Source organism: Papilio machaon, chromosome W (assembly GCF_912999745.1).
Source record: "Papilio machaon chromosome W, ilPapMach1.1, whole genome shotgun sequence".
Classification (NCBI taxonomy): domain Eukaryota; kingdom Metazoa; phylum Arthropoda; class Insecta; order Lepidoptera; family Papilionidae; genus Papilio; species Papilio machaon.
This window is the reverse complement of record NC_060015.1, coordinates 1,117,825-1,138,276: the sequence shown is the minus strand read 5'-3', so window position 1 is coordinate 1,138,276 and position 20,452 is coordinate 1,117,825. Positions and strand designations below refer to the sequence as shown.

The 20,452-nt window shown below is 39.8% G+C and overlaps 2 protein-coding genes and 1 long non-coding RNA gene across 4 annotated transcripts; 1 reads left to right on the top strand and 2 right to left on the bottom strand.

The window, feature by feature from the left end:
* Positions 1-14,890: 14,890 nt before the first annotated feature.
* On the bottom strand, positions 14,891-15,304 carry LOC123723336. Its single transcript, XM_045685915.1, has one exon. It carries the CDS (start codon positions 15,302-15,304, stop codon positions 14,891-14,893), a length of 414 nt encoding a protein of 137 aa, XP_045541871.1.
* Positions 15,305-15,826: 522 nt separating this feature from the next.
* Positions 15,827-17,753, top strand: LOC123723267 (putative nuclease HARBI1). Of its 2 annotated transcripts, XM_045685844.1 has the most exons (6): positions 15,827-16,161; positions 16,243-16,484; positions 16,615-16,799; positions 16,883-17,015; positions 17,087-17,207; positions 17,303-17,752. In XM_045685844.1, the coding sequence occupies exons 2-6, from the start codon at positions 16,245-16,247 to the stop codon at positions 17,431-17,433; spliced, it is 810 nt and encodes a 269-aa protein (XP_045541800.1). In that variant the 5' UTR covers positions 15,827-16,161; positions 16,243-16,244; the 3' UTR covers positions 17,434-17,752. The 2 variants fall into 2 exon arrangements, with proteins under 2 accessions (XP_045541800.1, XP_045541799.1); XM_045685843.1 differs by lacking the exon at positions 15,827-16,161 and having other exon boundaries at positions 16,168-16,484; positions 17,303-17,753.
* Positions 17,754-17,860: 107 nt separating this feature from the next.
* LOC123723317 lies at positions 17,861-19,012 on the bottom strand. The gene is made up of 3 exons (XR_006756713.1): positions 18,553-19,012; positions 18,256-18,342; positions 17,861-18,009 (listed from the first exon to the last, which is right to left on the bottom strand). It is a non-coding gene; the product is annotated as an uncharacterized LOC123723317 (long non-coding RNA).
* Between the last annotated feature and the right edge of the window lie 1,440 nt (positions 19,013-20,452).

Below are 20,452 nucleotides of genomic sequence, written 5' to 3'. Positions count from 1 at the left end.
CGGGGTCAACGGGTGGCCTGATTTATTTGTAAAGATGTTTTAAATCTGTTATATTAATCTACTCACTATTTGGTCATCAAATATTCTCTGTAACGAGACACATCAAATGCTACAATAAGTATCAACTGACATATTTATTTTGTTCAGAAATAATTATATTTCTGGCAAAGGTATTTGTGAATCTTCTTCAACGAACCGTTCTAGGATCTAAGACAGTTGCATACGAAATATGGGTCTATTATCTATTAACTGCAACTAAGTAGTTCACGTAAAATGACAGGTACAGGCCGTATTTTGAAAATCGGCTATCATTTTAACTAAAACTAGCTTTTACCCGCGACTTTGTCCACGCGGAATAAAAGGATAGAAAACGGGGTAGAGGTAGTCCTATGTCCGTTTCCTGGTTCTGAGCTGCCTGCCCACCAATTTTCGGTCAAATCGATTCGGCCGTTCTTGAGTTGTAGATGGTGTAACAGATACGGCTTTCTTTTATATATATAGATAATACAGATATGTAGTGCTCTGGATTTCCATTAAATTGGAGATATATCTTCGTCTATTTTGGATATCCATTAAATTGGATATATGAATGCGTAAATAGGTAAACCTAATAAGGTACCTTCGGAGTATTGAAAAGTATACATTTATAATTTGGGTTTCTATTAAATTAGAGATATTCTAAACTATTTTATTACATTGTACAAAATGAAATTCATTAGATTGAATTTAATGTGTCTCGGACTTCTTTTAAATAAGAAGTATTAGTAAAAACAAAAGAACTTTCATTAAATTGAAGGTATTTTAGATTTTAGATTTAAATCGAACATTTTCAGTAGGAAGCAGCTGATATTGCAACGACTGCTAAAAAGAGAGGTACATTATTACAATAGCGAAGATAATTTGTTTGTTTACAAAAAAAAATATACGCTAAAACGAGAAAAAATGAAGAAAGAGATAGAATAATCGTGTTAGTGTAATTATGATTTTTGCGTATATTGAAAGATTGTTTTCAAATAAATCGAATGTCGTTGAAAATAAGTCAAAACATATTCTTACTAACTGACTATAACGATTTTATAGGTGATAAGAAAGATAGAAGACATCACCCGCAATCGGTTGTTTTCGTTATATCGTGGTCGTGTGACGTACACTCTGTACACTGAGAGCAATTTAACTTTATTTAACATATAACATTAGATCCGACGATATATCATTAGATGCTAGAAGTTATCGATGGCATCTCAGTTGTATAGTTTGATGTGTTGAGATGTATCACTGGATTGGTTATATAGTTTATTTATCAATGTTATAATAAGTTTCCTCTGATGTTAAGAAGTTTTATTGATAAACCTATGTTAATAAATAAAAAAGTAGTTAATACTAAAGTCTGTTCGTGGGTCCTTAGCAAATATATATATATATATTACCAAATTATACGTAAAATTAAATGTTCAATTGTGGGAGCATGAGCAAATGAATATACGTGTGCAAATAGTAACAGATACATGTAAATACTGCACAAAAGTTTTGATTGTTTTCTTTTGAATATTACCAGGTCTCACAGTTTAATAGAAAATTTGTGTTGTCTAAATTTAGTTAACTCTCTAATTCCGTGACGCCGGAATGTCGATAAAAAAAAAAATGACTGAAAAGGTCATTTGTCCATCATTGTCAGTGTAGTATACAAGTGTGTGTAACTAGTGCACGCTGTCATGTGTATTGTACAGGCAGTAGTACATCGGCCCAATCGTCTAAGTTTTATTTGAATTTAAAATATAACTAAACTATAGATAGGTTTAGCGTTCGTCCGTGATTTCGTAAGCGCGGAAAAAATATAGCCTAGGTTCTATTGATAGTCTCGACAAAATCGGTCCATGCGATTCGGAGATTATTCATATGGCCATTTGCCTGATTGTCCCTTATAATATTAACAAAAATTAACTTTAACTGTCAACTTTAACTTGCGTTAAATTTTCATTAATTAAAGGCTTTAACGAATAACGAAGTTACATTTTTATTTAACGAATTAAAGATTAATGAAGTTAACTTTTGATTAACTGTGCCCACCTGTGACCAGGACCATAACAGGTTCACAAATTATTAACATCCTGAAGGAACTCTTTAGTCGACTGGGCTATCCACATTCAATCACTGCAGATAATGGCCAGCAGTTTGTAAATGAAGAGTTTAAAACTTTTTGTGAAGATTGCAACATTAAACTTTTAGTACTGTTCCATATTGGCCGCAAATGAATGGGGAAGTTGAGCTTCAAAATAGGGATATCTTAAAGTGCCTTAGAATAAGTGCAAGCGAAAAAAGAGACACGAATATAAGAGAAACATTATATTAGTATTTTATGATGTATAACTCTACTCCTCACTCTGTAACAGGAAAGACCCCTTCAGAACTTTTCTTTAAACGAAAAAATAGGGATAAGATTCGATGCTACACGATATTATTATTATTCGGGTTAGTTTCGACATACAACATTTTTCAATTATTATTTAATTCAATACTTAATTTTGACATTAAGCTTGAGTGTTGTTGATACGCCGGCTTGATAATACATCATGGCGTCGGCCGGAACGCTGAGTGATTAGTGAATTGATACATATTTAAACCAATGATCTTATGACTTATGATAACATTGATACTTAGTAAAGCAACAACTGCAATTTTTTTTAAAAAAAAAAAAGGAAATGGATTAGCTAAGTGTGCATTTGAATAATGCATAATTATCGTGATTAAATAGTAAATACTTTATTGGCATAGCCGTTTGGTTTATATGAAATTTATGCATAATAATACAAATACAAATACAAATATACTTTATTGTGCACTATCATGGAGTTACAAAAAAGAAAGTACAACAGGATTTTCACAAAAGGCGGTCTTATCGCTAAGCAGCGATCTCTGCCAGACAACCTTAGACAAATAATGCATATTATTATGCAAAATAATGAAAAAAAATTTAGATTTCAACTTAATTTAAGGTTAATCTATATACTTTTCTTCGTACTATTCATGGCGATCATAGTATATCTTCGAGGGGGAGTTCATTGCAGCCACTGATAGTGACAATGACTCACACTTTTGTTTTGTTTTGTATTTTCTGTACTACAAAATATATCTAAATTATACGTAAAATGTTTGTTAGCAACAAGACCTACCGTTCTCCTATATCAGTTGTTAATTATTGCAGATATCCATGAAGTTGGTTGCACAGTCACATGCACGGAAATGTAAACATTGTTCTTGTTATGACGACATGACTTCTGATGGCGTTGTTCGATGTGTACATCATTTAATCAGATGATGTAAATTTCTTTTACTACCATTAGGTTTAGGTTTAAAGATCTTTATTTTTCAAAAAAAAAAAAAAAAAAAGGAGTAGATATGTTCGGAACCGTACCGCCGTGCGTAAACAACTTCTGTAAATCCGTGCTCGTAATTTTATTTTAAAAAATAGTTATGAGTAATTGCACTTATCTAAAGTAATAGATATATTTTTTCTGTGCGTTGTAAGGAAGGTGTAAGTTTAAAGTGTTTGCTATAAACAAATGTTATATTATAAACAAATGTTTTGTGAAGTTTTTAAATGTTATTAAACTATGCTGAACAATTATTGATATACCCGAAAAATAAATATGTATATCATACAGGCTTGCGGGTTAATACGTAATATAGATACAGAATACAGGATGAATATAAAGCAAAATAAACCTTAACACAACTATAGAAGAGAATCTAACTTGACAGAAATGACAAAGTTATATATGTAGAAAATATTGAGAGATTATTACAGTTCAGCGATGATATATGATTTAAGTTTATTTTTGAAAGCATTAATACTGTTACAATTCTTTATCTCGTCTGACAGTTGTTAAACATTTGAACGCCTTCGAACGAAATAGTTTTATTCCATAGATAGTTCGCGGAGTAATAGATTTTAATTTGTGTTTGTTACGTAAGTTATGTTTGTTATCTCTTTTTTCAAGTTTAATGTTAGACTTAATGTTTTTATTTGTTATGTTCATTATGAGAATACAAGTCTTAAATTTAAACATTTGAGTGACATTAAGTAATTTTGTTTGTTATAAAGTTCATTAGTTGGAGTTCGGTAATCAAAAAATTAAATTGGTGGTAATGATTTTCAGTAGATGTGAATACATTAAATTGGATTAATACAGTGTCAATGAACACAGAGAATTCCATTCAATTGGAATTGAGGTTACCATTAAATTGGAAACACTTAGGTTACCATTAAATTGGAACACAGAGAATTCCATTCAATTGGAATTGAGGTTACCATTAAATTGGAAACACTTAGGTTACCATTAAATTGGAAACACTTAGGTTACCATTAAATTGGAAACACTTAGGTTACCATTAAATTGGAAACACTTAGATTACCATTTAATTGGAAACAGTTAGGTTACCATTAAATTGGAAACAGTTAGGTTACCACTAAATTGGAAACACTTAGGTTACCATTAAATTGGAAACACTTAGATTACCATTAAATTGGAAACAGTTAGGTTACCATTAAATTGGAAACACTTAGATTACCATTAAATTGGAAACAGTTAGGTTACCATTAAATTGGAAACAGTTAGGTTACCATTAAATTGGAAACACTTAGATTACCATTAAATTGGAAACACTTAGATTACCATTAAATTGGAAACACTTAGATTACCATTTAATTGGAAACAGTTAGGTTACCATTAAATTGGAAACACTTAGGTTACCATTAAATTGGAAACACTTAGATTACCATTAAATTGGAAACAGTTAGGTTACCATTAAATTGGAAACACTTAGATTACCATTAAATTGGAAACACTTCGGTTACCATTAAATTGGAAACACTTAGATTACTATTAAATTGGAAACACTTAGATTACCATTAAATTGGAAACACTTAGATTACCATTAAATTGGAAACACTTAGATTACCATTAAATTGGAAACACTTAGGTTACCATATTTAATTGGAAACACTCAGGTTACCATTTAATTGGAAACACCTCGGTTACCATTAAATTGGAAACACTTCTATTGCTGACTACAGAGAATTCCATTCAATTGGAATTGAGGTTGCCCCAAAGGACTCGAAAATTATGTTAAAGAATTAGATACGACAAACAAACTTGCAAGTACATTTATCTCTACGCCTCATGTAGTCGGAAAAACTACATGTCAAGGTAAGGAATGAAGAAACTGGACAAATACTAAGAATGAACGTTACACATCTAAAAAGAGTGGAAGGGGAATGGAAATGTAATGGAAATTTAAATGAAGATACATCAAACATTAATGAATGAAACAATCTGGTTGGATATTATTAATTTATAATTACAGTAAAAAATATATATAAGATGTTGATTGAGTTGAAAATAATAATAAAATAAAACTTGTTAACAAGGAAGGGATGTAGTGTTTGTGTCTATGGAATAGATACAATTCACTGTCTCATGTACCACACTGGAGGGGACAGCTGTCTCTGGGTAGTTGAGTGACGAACGCGGTACGAAGCGGACGTGCGCCTGCGCTCCAGTGTGGTAGTGGTGAGCCAGTGTCTGTTCTTAATCATCTTTAGGGACCCTATGGTCCTACAGCGACGATGCAGCAATCAGGGTTCCTCCTTGTTTCCGACCATCGACTCGATCGCATCTTAACACTGTGTAACCTGCGGGAAAAATTTCTCCATCTGCTATGGAGCCATTTAGACCCGTCTCTGTTATAGTAAACAAGTCACACGAACTGTTCAAAATATTCGTGTAAAATGTTGACGTTTTCGTTCGGAGTCCTCTCACGTTTTGATAGTACAGGGTGGGCCATAAATTTTTGCACTTTTGAAACATGTGTAGAAATAAAAGTACAAATGCTATTTTGTTTATGATTTATTTACCGTAATTATCATTTATTAAAATTTATTTTTTAAAAATTACATCGTCAAGATGTGCTCCATCTCGCCGTTGGCACTCCTGTAATCGACTACGTAAACTTTGGAAAACTCGTTGACACATGCTGCGAGGAATCGCGGCTGTCTCCTCGTGGATGTTTTCTTTTAATTGGGATATGGTCGTCGCTTTATTAAGGTATACTCGACTCTTCTGATATCCCCACAAGAAAAAATCGCAAGTTGTAAGGTCCGGGCTTCTGGGAGGCCATGGGATATCACCTCTGCGAGAAATCAATTTGTTAGGAAACAATTCTACGTTGCGTTGAATGTAATCGTTTTGTTTCATCTCCTGTACAATTTGAAGCTTATATGGGTGTAGTTTAAGATCCAAATGCAAAATTCGACGCAGACTAGTTCTTGGTATAGCAAGAGCCGCCGACCGCTTACGCGTAGATGATTCTGGATCGTCCCTTACAGAAATTTCAACCTCCCGAATGTTCTCTTCGCTTCTTATTGAACGTGGTCGCCAAGTTTGTTTAATATTCGCTGTCGATCCCGTTAGCTCGAACTTCTTAGCCCAAGCTTTAATTAAATTAACACTTGGACACTCACTTACACGTTGTAATCCGTATTCAACTCTAAAGAGGCGTCGTACAGTAACGTAGGAATCGTTGTTTTTGTAAAATAGTTTTACGCAAAAAGCACGCTGTTGTCCCGTGAAGCGCTCCATCGTGACTAAAATTGCATTAAACGACGCACAATTCCCCGCCACCCGCGTGCCCCTTACTCTCACGGTTTTGGAGAAATCAAGTGTTGCTATTTGCAAAAATTTTTGGCCCACCCTGTATATTAATATCGAATTATTTTTGGTTACTCTCCTTTCCCGTAGATCTTTGTTGGTTTCGAAACCACACCCATTCATTGAACTTGGCATTAACTGGCCAGCAGTCACAACAATTGATTTTTCCGTACAATGATTCCGGAACTCCAACCTTGAAAGACGCATAATCTCTTTTAGTTCTTGGTATTATCTTCTCAACTTTTATATCTTTCGAGCCGCATACAGTTTCAACATGTTCGATTATGGCCTCACTCGTTGTGTCTGGATGAAGAGACCAGATATGCAAAAATTTCTTTTTTTCGACCGCTAGAATAGAAGACATCACTCTATTACCACCCTGTTGAACAATTTTGGTTTGCAAATTTTTTGATGATGTCTTCTTAGAAACTGTCTGCCATTCCGAAACTATTGGCGATTGATTACTATTTAATTCATCCGTAGATTTATCCTTGGGAGCATCCGCATTATTTAATCGCTTCGGCTCCTGCGCGCACGATGTGGTCAGGCCCTTAGATTCAATGCGCTGCGCAGCGCGGCGAGCGCGGGTTATCGGCCCCGCCTCCCCCGCGCCCGCAGCTGTCTCTGTTGCGCTCGGCGACGTTGTTGCACTGGACGGCGCTGCTGTCCCCTTCTTCGTGCCATCCGCGGCCGCAACAAGCTTGTCCACTTTAATTACTAAATTACCGATTACCCTCTTCTGTTCACTAATTATTACAATTTTTTTTTCGATCAGCTGGTTTTGATCGTCTATTTTCTTAGTTTGCGCTTTAATCACGACTGCTTGCTCGTTGATTTTTGTCACCAGCGTTGCCACTGTCTTCGATAAATCGCGTAAAGTAGCTTGCAAGTCGGAAGAAGACATTTTTCCTGAAAAACCGAATAAAATAAACGGACGCAAGTGAATCGTGCTTGCGCGCGCGCGGTAATTTGTTTTGCATATGTTGAAAACACTTCGGAAACATAATTTATGCGATTCAAAACATTTTTTAATTACAGAACATAGAAAATTACAAACATAAATTTATTACAAAACAATTTACTAGACTACCCCGACGTCAGATAAATTCAGAACTTTAAAATTTTCATTTTCATTTATGGATGTCTTATAAAAAAATTTATATGGTTTATTTCTGACAAAACGCATCCAACATATTCTTAACCAGTTTACTGATTCTCCATCAGAATTTTTTACTCTTTTAAAAATTGCGTCTTCTAATAATTTTGTTGCTACAAAATCTTCCTGTCTCATTTCATTTAGAATAAAATTATTACCCTTCCGACACTTTTTATTAATCTTGTAATAATCTTGGGGAACGTACAGTAAATTATTTTTTTAATGCCATTTCTACCACGGCAAAATCTCTATCAATTGGTAAAAACGAATGTCCTGATATTAAAAAATGATGATCTATAATTTCTACATTATTATCCAAAGCTTGGACAATTTTCAACCACAATATAGCTACTTTAATGTTTCTATTTTGCCCGGTGCACATGTCACTGTAAGCTATGATGTGTTTTTCACTTCTTAATTTTTTAGCCGACTTCAAAAAGAAGGAGGTTATCAATTCGACTGTATTTTTTTTTTTTTTTTTTTTTTTTTATGTGTGTTACCGCGAAACTCCGCCCCTGGTGGTCCGATTTTTATGAAAAATATTTTAATCGAAAGGAAGTGCTTGCAGGTGGGTCCCATTTTTTTGTTTTTTTTTTTAAATAACTAGAAGACTAGTAGATTTCGAATATAGCTTCAAAATTTGTTGCGAACGTTAGGGACATTTTTGCTTTCAGCGCTTACGTAGGCTAAACTATAGGACCTACATAAAAATGATGTATGGTGAATTGTAGCTCTTTAAATGTGCTAAATAAAAGTCCGCGATAGCATATATCTATCTTTTATAGTTTTTTCACAATAACCATTTTTTTCTTCAGAAACATCAAAATAAATTAATGCCCTATTTCCGACGCTATTATTCGAGTTCAGTATTAACCCTTATGTAAATAAACATGTTCATTATCAAGAGAATTTAATGTAGATTATATTTGCAATTGAAACTATATCATTCTGTCTAATAGTTTAGGAGATATCGTAAGAATAAAATTACGCGGAAACGAAAAATGCTACACGAAAAGCACAATTTTGCTTTCTGGGCTTACGTAGGTCAAACTATATGACTTACATAAAAATGATGTATGGAGTAATTATAGATCCTTAAATTTGCTAAATAAAAGTCTTCGGTGGCATATATCTATCATCTATGGATGTCTCACAAAAACCATGTTATTGTGAACAAACTTCGATTAAAATGCACACGAAAAACAGCGTCGTAAACTTACGGCGCTATTATATTATATTCGATATGAATCCTTATCCAAATAAATATGTTTTATGGCTAGAGTATTAAATGCAGATTACATTAGCCTTTAAACTATGTAATTCTGATCAATAGTTTGGAAGATATTAAATTATTAAAAACTACGCGCATTCGAAAAATGCTACTGCGGCGCGCGGCTGGACAAAATTAAAGGCACGCTACGATGTATTAGTTCGTTAATTTTCAATTTGTTTACCGATTTTGATAATTATTTCATTGATTAAAGGATAAGTGGTTATCTGGTGTATTCTAAATTAGTTTTTGAATTGAAGTACACACATATTAAATAGGAAAGTCCTTTTCTTTATTTGTCTTATTTATGTCCTTATACGTATTAAGGAAATTTGTAATTAAACTTCAAATTCACTAAAAATTGTGAAATAAAACAAACATTTTAAGAAAAAAAAATAGCCGACTTCAAAACAAAAACAATCTCAAACAAAATGCACTCAAAAGTAACCTAAAAAAACCAATTTCAAACAAAATGCACTCAAAAGTAACATAAAAATAAACAATTTCAAACAAAATGCACTCAAAAGTAACCTAAAAAAACCAATTTAGAACAAAATGCACTCAAAAGTAACATAAAAAAACAATTTCAAACAAAATGCACTAAAAAGAAACAAAATAATGTCATGAAAACTCTCTAAACTCTAGTAGTTAGAAGTAGGGGCTCAGTTTTCCGCAACTCCACGATAAGCGCGTATTTTGCGTGTCTCTAAACTCTAAAGAAAGTTCTCTTCTTTCTTGTAACATGTCTATATTGTATAATTATTGTTATTTTGGAGTCGGTTTCGGCCTAAGTAGGGACATAAACGTAAGTATGTCTAATACATCTCAAATATAAAATGTCACCTATTTACTTCGGCCGACACCGACTGCGAAATAACAATAATTATACAATATAGACATGTTACAAGAAAGAAGAGAACTTTCTTTAGAGTTTAGAGACACGCAAAATACGCGCTTATCGTGGAGTTGCGGAAAACTGAGCCCCTACTTCTAACTACTAGAGTTTAGAGAGTTTTCATGACATTATTTTGTTTCTTTTTAGTGCATTTTGTTTGAAATTGTTTTTTTATGTTACTTTTGAGTGCATTTTGTTCTAAATTGGTTTTTTTAGGTTACTTTTGAGTGCATTTTGTTTGAAATTGTTTATTTTTATGTTACTTTTGAGTGCATTTTGTTTGAAATTGGTTTTTTTAGGTTACTTTTGAGTGCATTTTGTTTGAGATTGTTTTTGTTTTTAATATGTTTTAAGATGCATGAAACAATAACTTGATATAACTATAAATGGAGTTGGGCCACTTTCAAACTACACGGCTCAGTTGTTCAATTAATTCGGAAAACTTATGCGTAAAAAATGTATCGTATTTTCTCTGAATATAAGCAATCTGAAGTGCTTCACTGATAAATAACATGAAGTTGTATATGTAACAATGGTAACCGGCAAAAAACTGAAAAACGGAGTTAGGTCACTTTCAAAATAAACGGCTCATATTATTCATAATGTTTTTACCTGCGTTGATAAGAATACAATTAAGCTATAAAGCTAGTATAGAAAAGGCATTTGATAAGTTTAAAAGGTCACCACAAGAACGTTTATGTAAAGAGTCATTTTTGCTTTGTATGTTAGATTTAATAAATGAAAAATGGCAGACATTTAATGACACACACAAAAAAATAGTAATAGATTTTTCTGATCAATATTTAGAAACCGAATACAATAAAGAAAATATTTTTGAGAATGTCCAGGAATTATATATTGACTTAAAATCGGATATACGCGAAGCATTATCTCAGGTAAAGGATTCTCATAGTGAAGGGAGTTCACAGTATCATATAACGCCAAAGGTAGAAGGTAATGTAAAGCTACCAAAGATAAGCATCCCTACGTTTTCAGGGTACTATGCAGAATGGACCACATTTAGAGAGTTATTTGTATCATTGATTCATAAAAATACTTCAATGGACGACATACAAAAGATGCACTATTTAAAGAGTTATCTTTCGGGAGAAGCAGAACAACTTCTTAGACATGTACCCATAACATCGGATAATTATCAAGAGTCGTGGTTGAAATTAAACAAGAGGTATAACAACAAGAAATATTTAGCAAATAGTCTATTGAAGCGTTTTATGAATCAACCTAGTGTAGTTAAGGAGTCGAGCAAAGCAATTCGAAACATGTTGGATGTTACCAATGATACTTTACATGGTTTGGAAAATTTAGAAGTAAATGCCGGTTCATGGGGTGCAATCATTATTTATGTAATTAGCTCTAAGTTAGATTCGGAATCTAGAAAGGGTTGGGAGTTTAAGATAAGTGCCAACATTAAATGACTTGCGCGAGTTTTTAGAAACACGATCCCGGTCACTTAAGTTTATTAGTCTAAGATCCCGCTGCAGGATTGGTGTGCTCATCGACTTTTTGTTTAAAACCAAATTTTATGTCTATTTATAGTTAAGAGAATATATATTTACTAGGGTGCCTATCAAAATTTGGCCGCCATTATTTTTTTTTAAATTATTTTTAATTGATTTTTGGTAAAAAATTTCGTTTATTTATTTTTTAAATAAAATAACGTCTACATAACGGTAATTAATATCAAGATTCTAAAAAATCACGGTTGCCGTTTCGCACCTGGCCGCACCTCTTTGCAACCAGGTGTAAACAGGTATGATTTCGATAAATTTATACGTTTATAACCTATTTTTATTAATTATATGTCAAATTAAAGCTATTTTTTTTCTATTAATTATCATATAAAGTTGCTTAATTAAATCTGGCCGCAAATAAGGGTTACTGGCTGTTAAAGATAATAAATATTTAAGGTAGAGTGAAAGAGAGTTAGCGCGTAACATCATTTGTCAGACGAGGACAGCGATTGCCGGCTGTGCGACGCTTTTAAGCCATTGCACATGCGTCGAACGTTAGTGTTCTCAACCACCGGGGAGTAATAGAGACGACTTATAATAAATACTCCAAAAATATGTAATTTTTTTAAAAATGACAAATTTAAAAATTGCAACAATAAATTAATATTGATTTGATATATCGACGGTCTAGTTAGGAATTTGTCTAACTCTAATTTTTTAGAGGGTGATTTTTTTAACATTTTGATGAAGCAATAATCCAATTACAAATTATTTGAATGATTCAAACTTAAATATTATATCTCTATTAGATATAAATAATTTTAAATGGTTTTTTAAAATGATAATAAATTTTGAAGTAATTGTTTTTTTCGTACAAATAAAAGATTCTCTAAAAAGGAGTTAGATAATTTGCTAATTAGAACGTCGATATTTAATATTAATTTAAAAAATAAAACCAAGGTGACTTAAGTAAAAGAAAATTTTATTGGGAAAGTATTATTCAAAAATTTTATTAGATTTTATTCAAGTATTTAATTGTCCTTGTCCAGCGGCCGGCGCTTTGGCCGGCACTCCCCCGTGGGAGATAGAAGCGGGTGTGCTGGCCGAAGCGTACCGGAAGCGGGCCAAGCAAAGAGCTCGGGGCGAAGCCCCGGCTCCAGAGGAGCTCGCCCGCTCCCGGGCGAGGAGAAAGCGAACGACCATAGAGCTGTGGGCTGCTGGCCTAGCGGACGCGAAATACGGCGCCCGCACCATAGAGGCCATAAGCCCACGGCTCTCGGACTGGTGCGGGAGGCGCCACGGCGCAATAACATACAGAATTTCCCAAATACTTACAGGTCACGGGTGCTTCGCGCGATACCTTCATCGCATCAGAAGAGAGGAGACGACGTCGTGCCACGAGTGCGGCGCTGATGAGGACACCGCGCAACACACCCTTCAGGTTTGTACAGCGTGGTCCGAAGAGCGCCGCACTCTGGTAGCGGCGATTGGAGATGACCTCTCACTCCCAGGCGTAATTCGCGCCATGCTGGGCAGTGAGGGGTCATGGGAGGCGGTTTCCTCCTTCTGCGTAATTACTATTTCGCAGAAGGAGGAAAGGGAGCGAGAGCGCGAGGATAACCCCCTCGCGCCCCCGCTCAGACGCAGGAGAGTGGGGAGAAGGAGGCGGGATTTCGCCGCCGTACTTCTCCCCACAAACCATGCGTGAGAGGGAGGCCCCTTCAGGGCGATAACGCAGGTGGGGTCACGGAAGAAAGCTAAAGCGTTCCCGTGGCGCCCGCCATAATGCGTTAGAGGGCAGTCAGGTTTTAGTGGGTATCCCGGTCACCTTCTGTGGCCGGCGAGTCCCACACTCCCTACGCCATTGCACAGCCCGGCGTAGGCGTGCGTAAACGCATTTCCTGACTATAAAAAAAAAAAAAAGGTACGCCTTCGCCTCCTGCAGAAAACCGCTGTGGGCTCCGGGTCGCCTTATGCGGCCTCTTGTCGCCGTGGACACTTTGGTGACCGGGACCGCTGCCTCTCCCTCTTTCAGTGCCCTCTTTTTCCCTTTTCTCGCTGTCCCGATTGGGATTTTGAGGGCAATCCTCGGGGCTGTCGGGGCGGCTTTTTTGTCCGGCAATCCCTCCACCGTGCTCTCCGAGTCAGAGGTCGACATCTCCGACACTTGCTCCGCGTCGCTCTCACTGTCTGCCTGCGCTTCCCTACTCGTCAAATCCAGTCCGCTTGCCTCTTTCTTTATCCATTGTCCTTGCTGTGGTCGTTGATTGGCATTCTTTGGCCCCCCAGAGTACGTGGGCCGGCCAGAGGTCAAAATGACCTCTCGGAGGGATTCTCCACTGGTATGACCAGTGGTACACTCCTGGGGTAATAATTTCTTGAAGTCTGCCATTGTAATGTTATCCAGTGTTGTCGGACACCGGAAACCGTCTTTTTAATGCAGGGTAAGGTCCCCTAGCCATGAAGCGCGGCCTTGAAGGCCGCCATACACCGACCGAAGTCCACTGCCTTTTTTCGTGCTGCCTCACGCCCTCAACCCTGACCCTACAGGTCACCAATGTTCCGCGGGCCTGCCCGGTATGGGTAGCCCTATCCGGTATAGCCCCGCGAAACATCCCCGGGTGATTTTTTATAGAGGTTTTCTTCCTCACGGCCCCACGCTAGGCGCAGAGCCCCCGCTTCCGCTCAGTGCGGACTTACGGGTTTCCCGACGGTGGCCGAAGCCAGCGCCCACCGACCATGAAGGCCGGCAGGTCCGCCGCGTTGGTGTTTGGTTCGCGGGGCAAAAAAAAAAAAAGCCCTACCCCAGCAATATGCCGGGGCGTTCCCCTATCCACCACCCGGGGACGCGCCACGTCGGAGTTCACCTCTCCGCCCACTCGGACAATCGAGCAGGTCTGTGGGACCCGGCGTGACCAGGCCAAACATTGAATAATATATGCGAACAACACCGCCGTCGCGGTGCAGCCACGCGCAACACGACCTCCGACATCTTCTTTCTTATTGGGGTCGCTAGCCGCCAACCCAGCCTAACCTCGCCGTTTTCATTTAGTTAAGTCCGCACCCTGGGAGCCCTGACCACGTCATACTAATTACTTGTAACGTCCGTGTGACAGACCTACCAAGTAGGCGTTGGACCCACGCCTACCCACTAAAACCCCTCGGGCCCTCCACGTCGCCTTGCGGCTGGGACACGGGAACACCCGCGCAATCTTCCGCGACCCAGCCGGCGACCGTCCGCTACCGCAGACTCACATCCTCACGGGGGCAGGGAGTACCCCCCACAACGCGCGTCATAAGGCGCACCCATAACACCGGGAGCGCCTAGCACCCAAAAAGGTATGCGGCGGACGATGGGGCAACGGGCCGCCCATCGCCCGGAGCTCTCCGCTAAGGAGGTAGACGGCGGGTGTGCGCCTGCCGCCTGCGTCCATCGCGACGTCGGCGAAGAGGGTCCGCGGCTGCGTCCTCCTCTCGCCATCGTTCTGCCGCCTCCTTCAGCGCCATCACCTCCTCGCAAAAGGAGGCGACAGCGTTCCAGGAACTCTCGCTACCCACCATCGCGTTGACGACAGCGGGCAGCGAGAGGTCCCTCCCTATTTCTGCCGCGAGTGCGGCGCGCTGGTCCGACCAGTGCCCACAGAACTCCAGCGTGTGCTGGGCCGTGTCCTCAGCATGGCCACACTCGTGGCACCTCGCACTGGGCTCTCGCCGCGCAATCCGGCACAGATACGCCCCGAAACAACCGTGCCCCGAGAGTACCTGCACCAGACGGAACGTGAGAGCCCCGTGCTTCCGACCCATCCAGAGCTCGAGGACGGGCCGGATCGCCTCAATCGTGTGTTGGCCTGCGGACGCCGTGAGCAGCCGCTCCCGCCAGACAGCGATGAGCTGCGCCTCCGCCGCCCGCCGCCACGCACCCTCCTCGACCGCGGGAGGAGGCTCCCCACGGGTAAAAATACATGGCCTCAGACTTGTGCAATGCAACCTCCAAACCCAGACGGCGGATTCTGGCCACCATAATGGCCAAGCCAGCCGTAGCCCTGCATCGGGCCTCCCTGTGAGTGCTGCCCCGCGCCGTCACCAAGGTGTCGTCTGCGTAACACACGACTTCAACGCCACCCGGGAGGGGCAGGCGCAGCACCCAGTCGTACCCGATGTTCCAAGCAGCACGAGAACCGACCCCTGCGGAACACCACACGACGTTGCCCGCTGCGACCAGCCGACGCTGGTTGGGTACGCGACCGAGCGTACGGAGAGGTAGGCCGCGACAATCCTCCGAAGGTACGGCTGGAAACCGTGGTATCCCAGCGCCTCCCTCGGGGTTAGGCAGTAAAAAACAAAAACGAAACGAAAGCGACTGTCGTTCGATTGTGATTGGTTGAGAGACTGACGTCTGACGTCACGCGTTAAAACCGTAGGCAGTAACACGCACGAAAGACGAAAGACGAAGCGTCGTCTATCGTCTATCGTTTTTCGACCAATTCCTTTGAAATTCTTAGGCAGTAACACGAAATGACATTTCCAATCGTTTTAAAAGCGACACGATCGTTCGTTTTTGAGACGATCGACAAAGGTGTCTCGTTTTGCCGCGAAGTCAACCGAATCAACTTTAGTTAAATATCTTAAACTATTATTAAATATTAAATAAAACTTCTAAGGTGAGAAATCAATTTGGTATTATGTTATAAATGATTTGTTAGTTGAATAAAGTAAACAATTTATGATTTGGCATATTATAGATATGTCTCGCATGTGGACCGCCTTGATGTTAGAAGCTGCAGATGCCGAAGCTAAAAAGATGTCTCGGCAGCGTATGCTTCTACAAAGATTAAAGAATCGCGAACGGTTACTCCAAAAAATTCCGGAGTGGCAGTTAAGAGCTCATTACAGGCTGAATAAGGAAGAGTTCCACTCGTTGTGTGACGAGCTCATGCACAATACCAGTTTAAAAGGTTCGAAAACAACTTCACTGGAACTTAAGGTAAATTGATTTCTTATGATATATGTTTTTTTTTAATATATGTGTGTTAAAAGGTGATTATGTATTTAATATGATTAATGTTAACTTTAGTCACTTTGAGTCTTATACTGACACAATTATTATATTTTAGGTGCTGACAGCATTGAACTTTTATGCCATGGGTTCATATCAGAAAGGTGTTGCTAATGAGGTACATATGAATCAAAAAAGTGTAAGTCGGTGTATCAGAGAGGTGACAAAAGCTCTGAATGAGATTTCAAATAAATGGATACAATTCCCACAAACAAGCACACAAAGAACTAAAATTAAGCAAGGGTAGGGGTTACTATATATAACTTCCGTCATTTTATTTTTATTACCTTGAGCACATACAACTACTTACAAATATTATTTTACAGATTTTATACTAAGTTTAATTTTCCTGGTATAATTGGTGCCATTGATTGCACCCATGTGGCCATAGTTCGTCCAGCTGCAGATGTACCTTGTTTTTATAACAGAAAAGGCTTTCATTCTCTTAATGTCCAAATGGTATGAACCTTTTTATGTTTGTTATAATAATTATAAGATAATTAAAGATTAATCTCAATTAAATATTTTAGGTATGTGACAGTGATCTCAGAATCACTAATGTTAATGCCAAGTTTGGTGGTGCAAGTCACAACAGTCATATCTGGGCAAGTAGCAGACTGCAAAGCCATATGGAGGCTCTGCAACTATCTGGCAAGTGAATTGCATTTTTAGTAGAAAAATATTTAACAGGTGATGTTCTATGTTAAATATTATTTGTAACTTTAATATTACTTATAACATTTTAGGTGACAGTGGTTACCCTCAAAGGATCTACCTTATGACACCTATTCTGAATGCAGAACCAGGATCTAGAGGAGAGAACTACACTAGAGTGCATGTCAAGGCCCGAAACTGCATAGAAAGGGCATTTGGTTAAATATAGATTTTGATATTTGTTAGGTCAGCGTATCCTTTATTATCACCCTGATTATGCAGCAGAAATTGTTATTGCACGTGTGGTACTGCATAACATGCTCATAGATTCAAGAGGAACTCCTACAGATGATGCAGAAGTACTTTTGTCCACTGCTCTTACACAACCAACTGTTGTTGAAAACGGGCTGGATGTGATTGTGGGGCGGGCTGTTAGGAATAGACTAATTATTGGCAGTTTTTAGTTTGGTTGAAGAAGCCCACACAATAATGTCTAAAAGTGTATTTTTAAGAAGAAATATGATGAAGATGAATGTTTTACAAATTAAAAATAAACTTTATTTATATACAATTATTTTTTATTTCAATATTCACTTAAACATTAATTACACAAGTTACAACCAAGACCAATGTAAATGTTACATGTTTTTGCATTTGAGACTGCATCTCAAAGCATAAGCATTACATTAATAAGCCAGTGAGTGAGGGTCCTGGATGCCATTTCCCTCTCCTTTGAACTGATGATGGGGCAGCTATACTCTTGAAGAGGAGGCAACATATATATCATTTTGTTCATCATCTGAAATATCATGATAAAGTTAGTAAATATTAATGTTTAAACTGTATATAATAAGATAAAACTAAACATTAAATTGTATCAATTGATTTTAGTTAATTTATTTTACCCAAATGATTAAACAGAAACATGGGCAAATAAATTGAGGTAGGTACTAATTAAATATTTTTCTATTAATACAGTTACCAACTGAAGAATAGATTTGCATATCTGTTTTCTAAATGAAATAACAGGATTGTAATAAATTACTGTCAGTGATCTGCTCCAAAATTTGTATTTGGATAGATGGTTCCTCAACTGGAGGCTCCTCATTTGACTGTTCCTCTACTGGTAGTCCTAAAATATAAAGTTTGGGTGATGAAATGTGATATTCGTAGCTAGGAAAATGGCAACTACAAAACTATTGTTATTAAATACATGATTCAATAGCAAGGGCACTTGCAAAGAATAAGTAAAATAAAAAGGATGTGTCTGCCAGCATAACAAACATGCTTCAGAATGAATGTCTTGTTTTATGTTTACAATCATTATTACATTAGAACCAACCTTGATCCATTGCTCCATAGACTTGTCAGGATCACTACCTGCCTTACCCAGCAACATCTTTAATAGTTGGCAAAGTTCCTGGCGCCTCACTCTTCCCTGCGGGGTGTTTACCATTTTAAATACGTTATTGACGTACCTTTCCATAAATTCCACCATTATGGCGATTTGCTCATTGCTTGCGTTTTAAGAATTCATTTTACAAAACGTAAATTGAAACATAAACACTTCACTAAACTTTTGTATTTTTACCGCGAGAATATTTGACCTTTATACGTCAAATTCAAATGACACAATGTTGATCGTCAAGTATAGACAATAATTTGTTTTTTTTGACGATTCACCTTCGTCTGCACGAAAGCGACTGTCGTCTGTTACTGCCTAGCCTTACACGGAAAAACGAGAGACGCTATCGCTTAGACGAAACGATCGATCGTTTCGTTTTTAGTTTTTTACTGCCTAACCCCGCCTGATGGTTTCCCAGGTCAAGGTGTTGAAGGCGTTGGAGATGTCGAAAGACACCACCAACAGCACTTCGCCCCGGGACTCCGCATCTTCCGCAAGGTCCCTCACCCGCGCTATGGCGTCCAGGGTGGACCTGCCAGTGCGGAAGCCGAAATGGTTGGCGCTGAGATTAGGCCCCACACTCTCCAGGTGCTGGACGAGACGAGCGGCAATCACCCGCTCAAAGAGCTTGCTGATTTCGTCCAGCAGAACTATCGGTCGGTACGCCGACGGCTCGAGGGCCGGACGGCCGTCCTTTTTGAGAAGGACCAGTTTCCCCCTCTTCCACTCACTCGGGAACTGGCCCCGCTCCAAACAGACCTGGAATAATGCCCGTATCCACGGTCCGAGCGGCTCCAGCGCTAGGACCCAGGCGCGGCCGGGCACACCGTCGGGGCCGGGAGCAGTGTTTTTGGCGCGCATGTGCACCACCGCCGCCCTCAGCTCATCCTCCGTTACCGGCGGTGCTCCTGGATCTCCTCCCTCCCCAGTGGATTCAGCCATATCAGGCGCCTTGAAACCGGCAGCTGCCGGCGGGAACAGGCCGGCGACCACCGCGTCGACGTCATGTGGCTGAAGACTCTGGGTGATGGGAGGGCCCCTAGACCGGAGCTTTCGCCGCACGGCCTTGTAGGGCCTCCCGAATGGATCACTATCCAGAGCCCTCAGCATCTCATCGTCCGCCTGGTCCTTCGCCGCGCCGATAGCCACCCGAAGGGCCTTGACCGCACTCCTGTAGAGGGAGTAGAGCCGCTCTTCCTCCATAGCGTCCCGGCGCCTCCGCCGACGGCAGCGGGTATACCGGCGTCTCGCCGCCACGCAAGTACTGCGCAGCAGCGTGAGCTCGCCTGTCCACCAGTACACCGGCCGTCTGGAGGGGACGGATCGGACCCTGGGCATAGCCCCGTCACAAACCCGCGCCATGGCCGCACCCAATCGTGCCGCCTCTTCACCGACCTCGTCGACACGCTCCCGGGGCGAAGAAAACCACGCCTCGACGAGAGCGGCCTCGACCAAAAAGTCCCGGTCCATCCGTGACAAAGACCACCGTGGACCCTCCCCGCTCAGGGGCCGATCTGGGCCACTCAGGTTGGACGGGGACGCGGATATGCCGAACCTCACGTAACGGTGGTCCGAAAGCGTCTCCACGTCCTCGACCACGTGCCAGCCACAAACACGGCGTGCCAGGACGGCATCGGCGAAGGTGACATCAACAATGGAGCCGCCTTGACGCCGCACGCACGTGTTGACCGACCCCCGGTTGAGGACCATGAGTCCGGTCTCCGTCGCCCAATCTTCCAACTCCTTTTGATTGATTTGGCGTTGAGGTCCCCCGCGACGACCACTCGGGTGGATCGACTTCTGCCTATCAGGACGCCGATCTCAGAGATAAATGCCT